This window comes from Procambarus clarkii, chromosome 68, assembly GCF_040958095.1.
Source record: "Procambarus clarkii isolate CNS0578487 chromosome 68, FALCON_Pclarkii_2.0, whole genome shotgun sequence".
In the NCBI taxonomy this organism is placed as follows: domain Eukaryota; kingdom Metazoa; phylum Arthropoda; class Malacostraca; order Decapoda; family Cambaridae; genus Procambarus; species Procambarus clarkii.
In genome coordinates, this window is record NC_091217.1 from 8995314 (window position 1) to 9004837 (window position 9524).

Consider the following 9524-nt stretch of genomic DNA (forward strand, 5'->3'; position numbering starts at 1 on the left):
GGTGGTGATTGTAGTGATAGTGATTGTTGTTGTTGTGGTGGTGACTGTAGTGATAGTGATTGTTGTGGTAGTGATGGTGATTGTTGTGGTGGTGGTGACTGTAGTGATAGTGATTATTGTGGTGGTGGTGACTGTAGTGACAGTGATTGTGGTGGTGGTGGTGATTGTAGTGATAGTGATTGTTGTTGTTGTGGTGGTGACTGTAGTGATAGTGATTGTTGTGGTAGTGATGGTGATTGTTGTGGTGGTGGTGACTGTAGTGATGGTGATTGTTGTGGTGGTGACTTGTGGTGGTGGTGGAGTGTTGGGGTGGTGGAGGTGATGGTGACACATCACCATCACTATATAAGACAGACAAGAGGACAGAACAAGGCGGGGGGGGGGGGGGGGGGGGGTCCAGAGATGCCACCCGCCTCATGAGGACGAGTTGACACTAAACACAAATGAACAAGAATATTGCGACTCATTTATAAAGAATTAGATGGCGTACCCGGCCGTGCCCGGGTCTCTCACTTCCCTCTCCTTCTTTCTCCACCCTCTCCCACTCTCTCCACCTTTCTTCAACGCACCCTTGCTTCCCCTCAATTCCTATCTTCTTCTCTTTCTTCGTGTCTCACTTTCTCAGAAATTATACTACAAAGCGCTGAAAAACTGGAAAAACTCTATGGAAAACACCTCCGCAATTTCAGATTTCATGAAAAACACAGATGGGGGTCGCTCTAGATGCCAATATTTCTTAAAATATAGCACTGTGGCCAACACCCGACCGGTTTATGACCCCCTCCATAGCATCCCACCCCATTCCCAAATGTGTCATCTTGAAAAGTTGCGCGAGACTAGCCCCGAGCTTCTGGACTCCTCTTTTGGACACAGACATTTTATTTTACAGACACATAAGAAATACTTGAACTCTTCAAATTGTTTTCGCTTTGCATACCTTAACTCCTTTCGTTTCAAAATTACGGTATTCGCTGAGGAAGTGGGAGTGAGTGTGGGGGAGTGAGTGTGGGGGAGTGAGTGTGGGGGAGTGAGTGTGGGGGAGTGAGTGTGGGGGAATGAGAATGTAAGGAACTTCATAGTAAGCAGGGGGCTGAAAGAGCTAGATTTTAGTCCTCCGCTGATACTGGTAGGTAAGTACAGAGAGAGAGAGAGAGAGAGAGAGAGAGAGAGAGAGAGAGAGAGAGAGAGAGAGAGAGAGAGAGAGAGAGAGAGAGAGAGAGACAGAGACAGACAGACAGACAGACAGACAGACAGACAGACAGACAGACAGACAGACAGACAGACAGACAGACAGAGACAAAAATAGTGAGAGATGCGAGTAAGGACACGTGCACTATCCTATCCACAAGCGATAGGCCAAAAAAGAGTGCAGTTCATAATACAGATAACTGGAATTCCATCCTAAATATTAGTTTCAGATTAATTTTTTCACACAAAACTCAGCAGGTAGACTCGTTGCGATAAGATCAGTTGTTTTGAAGCATGCGAGCGAGCCTGCAGTGAATCCCCCCCCCCCTCCCCCCCAGAGATGTATAGACGACAGGGGGGGGGGGACTCAAAGAAAAATTTGTGTTTTGTTTTTATTCATATAGGAAACAGGACTGCTGACCTACGTAGCTTAAACTCATCTTTGGTCAATGTTTTCGCTAAAAAAATAAAAAATAAAGAGTTACCTCAATTAAACAAAAAATATTACAGCCACGTTGTGAAAAAACATGTTTTCATTTTCTGTTGTGGATCAGTTAGGTCAGATTTGACGATACGCGGCGATTCTCTTCCCGCTGATAGAATTGTTCGATGCGCATGTTATATATTTCAATCTATACATGGATTGTCAGAGAGAGAGAGAGAGAGAGAGAGAGAGAGAGAGAGAGAGAGAGAGAGAGAGAGAGAGAGAGAGAGAGAGAGAGAGAGAGCGAGAGAGAGAGAGAGAGAGAGAGAGAGAGAGAGAGAGAGAGAGAGAGAGAGAGAGAGAGAGAGAGAGAGAGAGAGAGAGAGAGAGAGAGAGGGGAACATCTTCAGAAGGAGTCCTTCTGTAGATGTATTAATAAACGAAAGTACTTAAGGAAATTCCTGTTTCAATTTTCCTCCGTGGTCTGACACTGTCACATTTTTAATCACGTATTTATTTTCGTAATACACACACACACACACACACACACACACACACACACACACACACACACACACTATCTCCTGAGGCACATATTAATAGGATAACGACAGCAGCGTACTCTACACTGGCAAAAGTTAGAACATCATTCAGAAACCTAAGTAAGGAGGCATTTAGGGCGCTTTACACTGCCTACGTAAGGCCAGTCTTAGAGTATGCCGCCTCATCATGGAGTCCCCATCTGAAGAAGCATATAATGAAACTGGAAAAGGTTCAGAGGTTTGCAACGAGACTCGTCCCAGAGCTACGAGGGATGGGGTATGAAGAGCTCCTGAGGGAACTGTGCCTTACGACACTAGAAAGAAGAAGGGAGAGGGGGGACATGATAGGAACGTATAAGATACTCAGAGGAATTGACAGAGTGGACATAGACGAAATGTTCACACGGAATAGTAACAGAACGAGAGGACATGGATGGAAGCTTGAAACTCAGATGAGTCACAGAGATGTTAGGAAGTTTTCTTTTAGCGTGAGAGTAGTGGGGAAATGGAATGCACTTCAGGAACAGGTTGTGGAAGCAAATACTATTCATAATTTTAAAACCAGGTATGATAGGGAAATAGGACAGGAGTCATTGCTGTAAACAACCGATGCTCGAAAGGCGGGATCCAAGAGTCAATGCTCGATCCTGCAGACACAACTAGGTGAGTACACACACACACACACACACATATATATATATATATATATATATATATATATATATATATATATATATATATATATATATATCTTAAATACCGAAGATCAAAATTGAGAGAGTTCACAATTCCGATAATGATATGAATATCATTATGAGAGCCCTAGAATGTAATCGGACCATCCAGTAAGTTTATGAACACTCTCTACAGGATACGTCCTTCCCTACTGTGTGTGTGTACATGTTCGTGTGTGTGTACATGTTCGTGTGTGTGTACATGTTCGTGTGTGTGTACATGTTCGTGTGTGTGTACATGTTCGTGTGTGTGTACATGTTCGTGTGTGTGTACATGTTCGTGTGTGTGTACATGTTCGTGTGTGTGTACATGTTCGTGTGTGTGTTGCTGTGAGGAGTACACTCGCCTGGATGTACTCTACTACTTGTGCCTGTACAGTCCCTTCTTCCCAACGTCTCTAAACTGAGACACTAAATTACCCGAACCTAACCTACCCGAAGAGCTGCACGGAAAGAAAACGGTGATGTACTATTCTGGAGAACGAGTCGGTCTGTTGGGTTGAGTCACGTCTTCCCATTTTCTATTCCTTGTAAAAATTTAATATCCTCCAGTTCTCAGTCGTAATTTATTTTGGAACTTTTTTATGTTATTTTCCTCACCAAGTTTTCCTCGTGAGACAGTGTCTGGTTACGACTCTTACGATGAAGTTTTCCTGTCACTTCTACGGCTCTTATACATCCTTCTTTGTCCTCTTGTTCTATACTTTTTGCTCTTGAACATTGACTCTTTCTAATCTAAATAAATAATAAATAAATAAATGTTTATTCAGGTAAGGTACATACATATAAGAGATTTTTCAAAAATTGATCGATTTATAGATAGAGCTAGTACATACAGTGCCTAAAGCCACTATTACGCAAAGCGTTTCGGGCAGAATATGTGTTCATTTTCTTCCATATATCATGTTTTGTTATCGAATCCACCCCCGCTTCTTATCTCTTCCAATGCGGTGAGTTCTCTTGATTTTGCCGCTTCGAAAAGAATACAACTATTCTGAATTCTTGTAACACATGTAACTCACCTAACCTATCGAGGCGGAGGCGTTATAACGTAAATATTGCGGTTTTTAGTTTGTACTAATACGTCGTATTGCTGACTGATAGGTCGATTCTGTAAACAAAAATGCTATCTTTTTTTTTTTGCGACGGATCTACACCTAAATTGATTTACCACTTTGACCCTCTGTTTCCCACCAGTGAGGTACTCCCTCGTCCATCCATACATGGTGTCATTTACATAGGTGTGTGTTTTTAAGATTGTGTATGAGTGTGGATAGTGTCGAAGCTTTGTGACACTCCAAGTCATCCACTTTTCCACTCCAAGTCATCCACTTTTCTTTCTCTTCTTGGATTAGTGTCATCCACTTCTCTCCTATTTGGAGGCTGTGTTTCTCTTCAGCCTTCCTGTCTGTCTTGTATTATCGTTGTTACAGTGTTTGTGATACAGTACAACTATGTATCGCTGCTGGGACACGATACAGCAAGATTGACTTTGAATTAGAAAGGAGAACAACTGCTCCACGTCACCACTCCCACAACCACGCCACCCCCACACCACTCCCATACCCACTCAACTCCCACAACCACGCCACCCCCACACCACTCCCATACCCACTCAACTCCCACAACCACACCACCCCCACACCACAACCCCCCCCCCCATCCCTCCACAACTCAACACGCTCCCATGCACCACTGCCTAGCAATAAATACAAAATAGGCGACCATGCGACGGCAGTGAAGCTGCCTCCCCTCGATACACTTGTCAAAAATTCCATGCTCTCACAGGCGCTCTTACAGGCGCTCTCACAGGCGCTCTCACACTCACAACCGTCCTGAAAACGCTCTTACAGACGCCCTCACACTCACAGGTCGCCTTCATTTCTTCGCAAGCAGTAACATGACCGGATAATCCGACCATAACCATTAAATATCCTCACGTTATAACTACACACATATTCCATGGTATCTTGACATGCGCGAGTATATCATGACATACACGTGTATGCCATCTTGACCTGCACGTATTACAGCAACTGACACGCCAATTAACGACTCGTATGGACAGGCTTCATAACCTCTCTCTCTCCTCTCTTTTCCAGGTCGACGACGGAACACCAGTACCACCTCTACGCCACGACGCCACACAGCAAGTCCGTCAACTCCCTGGATCTGCGACGTCGCGAAGGTGGTCAGAGCCGCCACCTCGACGGTGTGTCCGCAGCAGGCGGCACGGACGGCGCCACAGCCGGTCTGGGCGTCGACTTCGACAAGGAACAGAGCCGCCAGCGGCAAAGACAGCGGCTGGAGTTCGGCGGAGACGGACGGACCGACAACGGAGGCTACCTCGGCAGCAAATTTGGCCCGCCTGGCGAGGGCCACGACGACCACGGGAACGGTGGGAGTGCCACGACGCAAACACGGGGATGCTGGTTCGAATCCTACCTGGTGGCGGTGTGGACTCTGGCACAGGTTCTGGTGGCCAGAGACGTCCTGGAGAGGCTGTTATGAGCGCGTGTTCTCCTCAAGCCGATAATATATGTTCTTTAGAGCTATGTGTGTGTGTGTTCCGTAGCTCTATGGGGGGGGGGGGCCGCGGCACTAGCTCTGAAACCTTGAGGGCTTAATGTGGCTCTGCGATGTGTGAAGTGGCTCCAAAAGGGTGAAATGCAATACAATGAGGCTGTAATTTGGCTCTACAAGTATTTGCTGTAGCAATAAGAGGCTGTAACCTGTAGCACATGGAGAGCTCAACAGGGCGAGGCCCGTGGTGGTGTTGGTGGTGTTAGTGGTGGTGGTGGTGTTAGTGGTGGTGGTAGTGGTGGTGGTGGTGACACCACACGTGCTGGGGATCACCACGATAGCAGAGCACCTCACCATATCTTCAGCGTCTCTCCCAAACCCTCGATAACATCGATCATTTCATCAGTCATACAATTATCTCTCGGAGAAATAGTCAAAATAAATTAGAAAAATGATATCAAATTAAAAAACAAAATAAAAAACCCACATACCTAAAACCTTCAAGAAATACAAGAAATACAAATTCAACCTGAATGGAGACCAATCACTACCAGTATGTGTTGCGATATGCAATTCATCAGTAAATATATACAATTTCTCCAACCGTGCAACTCAGCAGTCGACTGGCTCCAGGAATGCCATTAACGCGTTCCCTCTGTGTAGACAGCATTTACAGTTCGTATATAAGGCATTTCTCTCACAATAGACAAATTACCCAGAAATGTTGATATTAATGAATGAATGGATGTCAGGCTCCAGTCAGGTAGACACACTTCAGCGTGCTATTAATTAATGATGTCTCAATAATTCCTAATGTCATTTAATTTATGTCATTTTTATCAGTAAGGAGCATTGAAGTGCTTCAAAATATATTCTAATTCTATACTATTTCAGTATTTTTGGTTAATACGCTGTTATTTTTTATGGTCTGTTTTGATATTGATAAGTGCTATTGTTTGTAATGTATATGTTCTGTATAAGAGCGATGCAATGCAATTAGGCGATTCACAATAACTCTGCATTCGAAAGGTATTTCCTTTGTGTGTGTGTGTGTGTGTGTGTGTGTGTGTGTGTGTGTGTGTGTGTGTGTGTGTGTATGTGTGTGTGTGTGTGTGTGTGTGTGTGTGTGTGTGTGTGTGTATAAGTCTGAGATTGAAGATAGTGATTATTGAAAAATACATTCCTAGGGCCAGATTCACGAAGCAGTTACGCAACCTCTTAAGAACCTGTCCATCTTTTCTCAATCTTTGGCGGCTTTGTTTACAGTTATTAAACAGTTAATGAGCTACGAAGCACCAGGAGGCTGTTTATAACAATAACAATAGTTGATTGGCAAGTTTTCATGCTTGTAAACTGTTTAATAAATGTAACCAAAGGTGTCAAAGATTGAGGAAAGGTGTACACGTTCGTAAGTACTTTCGTAACTGCTTCGTGAATCTGGCCCCCCCCCTAGTTTCTCCCCCTCATTCTTCTCTTCCTCCTTCTCCTCCTCCTCCTCCTCCTCCTCCTCCTCCTCCTCCTCCAAGAACCATACTCAATAACACACCGATATTATTAACACAACCGCCCCCTCTCTCTCTCTCTCTCGCTGAATCAAATTACCCTAATCATGCATGCGGAAAGGTCGGGAAGGTCAGATAAACCCGAGGTCAAATGAGGCACCGTGAAGTGAACTTGTTCCGACAATGAGTAGGAAATGAGGGTGGTAGGGGTATGAGGGGAGGAGGGGGTGGGGGGGGGAAATGGGAGGGGGGGGTATGAGGAAGGGAAGCATGTTGTAACAAGGCAATAACGCCAGGTGACCACGTGGACTTTACCTGCCCGTAATATGGGAAAGATGGAAGGGGTGAGAGGTAAGAGGGGAGAGAAGAGGTGGAGGAAGACTGGAAGAATAAGGGAGAAACAAGAATGAGAAAAAATAGGAAAGTCGAAGGAGACGATAAAAAGACACACACACACACACACACACACACACACACACACACACACACACACTCTTAATGTGGCATCATGTAATTTGTTATTAGTTAAATTAAACATAATAAGCATATTTTTTTGTATAACAAAATCAGCTTGCTTCACTTTCACCACCTGCATCAATTTCACCACCTGGGTCACCTTCACCACCTGCATCACCTTCACCACCTGCGTCACCTTCACCTGCGTCACCTTCACCACCTGGATCACCTTCACCACCTGGGTCACCTTCACCACCTGCGTGGCGTGGACAGCTGTGTTGTTCCGGATTACACACATGTTTACATTTTTACACCATCACTTTCCGCCTAGTTACATAGTTACATTTTTTTGTCCTACATATTTCCGCTTTGCTTTAATAATGACTCGCGTTGAACTCTTTCTTCATATTAATTGTGCCCTTTTGTTTCGGAACCCGTGAAACCGCTCCGGCATTCGCCTGTAATATTTTGTCTAAATTATCCCAATTTCTTTTTACAAAATTGACGAATATAAATATTGGGAAGTTGGATATGGTATATTATATGTAGCATACACACGTATTGTTATATTATACGGTATATCCCGTAATACAATCAGTTATTGTTGATTTAATAATGAAGTTGTGATAGTGTTATCACGTGCTGATATATATAACTCAATTGTATTTGTTTTGAGCTGTCTTTGTTAAATGAGAATGTGATCTTAAAAGTGAAAACTTGAGTGACAACCTCATCATACATGAGGCTGGGCGAGGCCTGAGTCACCCTCTGGTTATTCATTGTATGTAGTGACAATGCCTTGGTATACCCAGGCTCTACTTGAGTATATCTGATATACCCCAAGCTGCAGGTTAGTATGTCTGATGTACTTATATCGCCAGAGTATATATCTGTGAACAATCATGACTAATATATAGACGTGTGTGTGTACTCACCTAGTTGTGCTTGCGGGGGTTGAGCTCTGGCTCTTTGGTCCCGCCTCTCAACTGTCAATCAACTGGTGTGTGTTTTACAGGATGTTACAGCATAACTGTCACATTCTCCTCCACAAAAGCCATTTATCCGCTCTTAAGGTTGTGGATGCATAGCACTTTATTCATCACAAGCCTCAATATTGTCGTTTGGTTGAAAAATGATCATATATTCATTTTTCTTGTGTGCTTCCCCCTCCCCCACCCCATGACCTTCCCCCCCCAGCTGGCCTCACAGCTACCCTGTCATCTCTTTGGAACGACAAGCAAACTGGTTCTACACTTAGCTCATTTGCATAAATTTACATATATCTGCATTTGGAGAGGGTTTTATTAAGAGTAGCAGGAAAAGTGCGTCGCAGGCCAAAAGCGTCCTTCAGTGCAAAAGTTATTAAAAATTCCGTGTACGCCGCCAGGTCTAGGTTTGACTAGGAAGAGCTCCGCAGGGCACTTTGCATGGCCTCCCTCCTAGCACATTGACTCTGGCTCCTAGCACATTGACTCTGGCTCCTAGCACTGGCATGTTAGCACTTGCTCTGACATGCTTCCAAGTCTTCACTACCTCTCTTCACTCTCCATCTCTATTAATCACATAGCCCTTTACTTCAAATTCTACCCAAACTATCACTGAGGTTATGAAAGCGGCGAATGAGGCCATTCCAAACACCAGCAGACCCTATCAACAGATGAAAGAGTGAAAGCTCTTTAGACACTGAAGGCATACTGTAATGCTTTTCTTTCAACGTTAGATACTTCGAGAGGAAGATCAGTTCACCTTATCCCTCTCCGGGGCCCCTAGTATAAGAAGTGCACATGTAGCGTACCTGTGTGCTGTGGAATCCTGAGACTGAGCTCTGAAAATGTATCCAATAAGTGATAACTAGCGAAATATCTAACCTAATGAGATATCTAAGACACTACAGGTTAAACGCGGATAACAGCTTCTCGACCCAAGTTATCGCAATCTTGTATATGGTACTCAGAGGTCAAAGGAGGTCACCGAAAGGAAAATAGGAAGCCACCAGAGACATGAAAGACCATGAGAAGTCATCCATAGTCACAATTGACACCAGGCATCCATCAGAGTTAAGGGATCCAAGACCTGCTAGCCACCTTTATCAGCGCCTGTGTGTGGTGAAACAGAGAGGAAATACAACATCCATGGAACTCGAGGAGATATACAG

The 9524-nt window shown here is 44.3% G+C and overlaps 1 protein-coding gene across 1 annotated transcript in view; it reads left to right on the forward strand.

Annotated features, from left to right (window-relative positions):
- Positions 1-8918, forward strand: part of LOC123748871 (uncharacterized) — a 172288-nt gene extending 163370 nt beyond the window's left edge. Inside the window, exon 8 of the mRNA XM_069310824.1 lies at positions 4991-8918. Within this exon, the coding sequence (XP_069166925.1) occupies positions 4991-5399 (409 nt within the window). The 3' untranslated portion in view covers positions 5400-8918. The remainder of the gene's footprint in view (positions 1-4990) is intronic.
- The last annotated feature ends 606 nt before the right edge of the window (positions 8919-9524 follow it).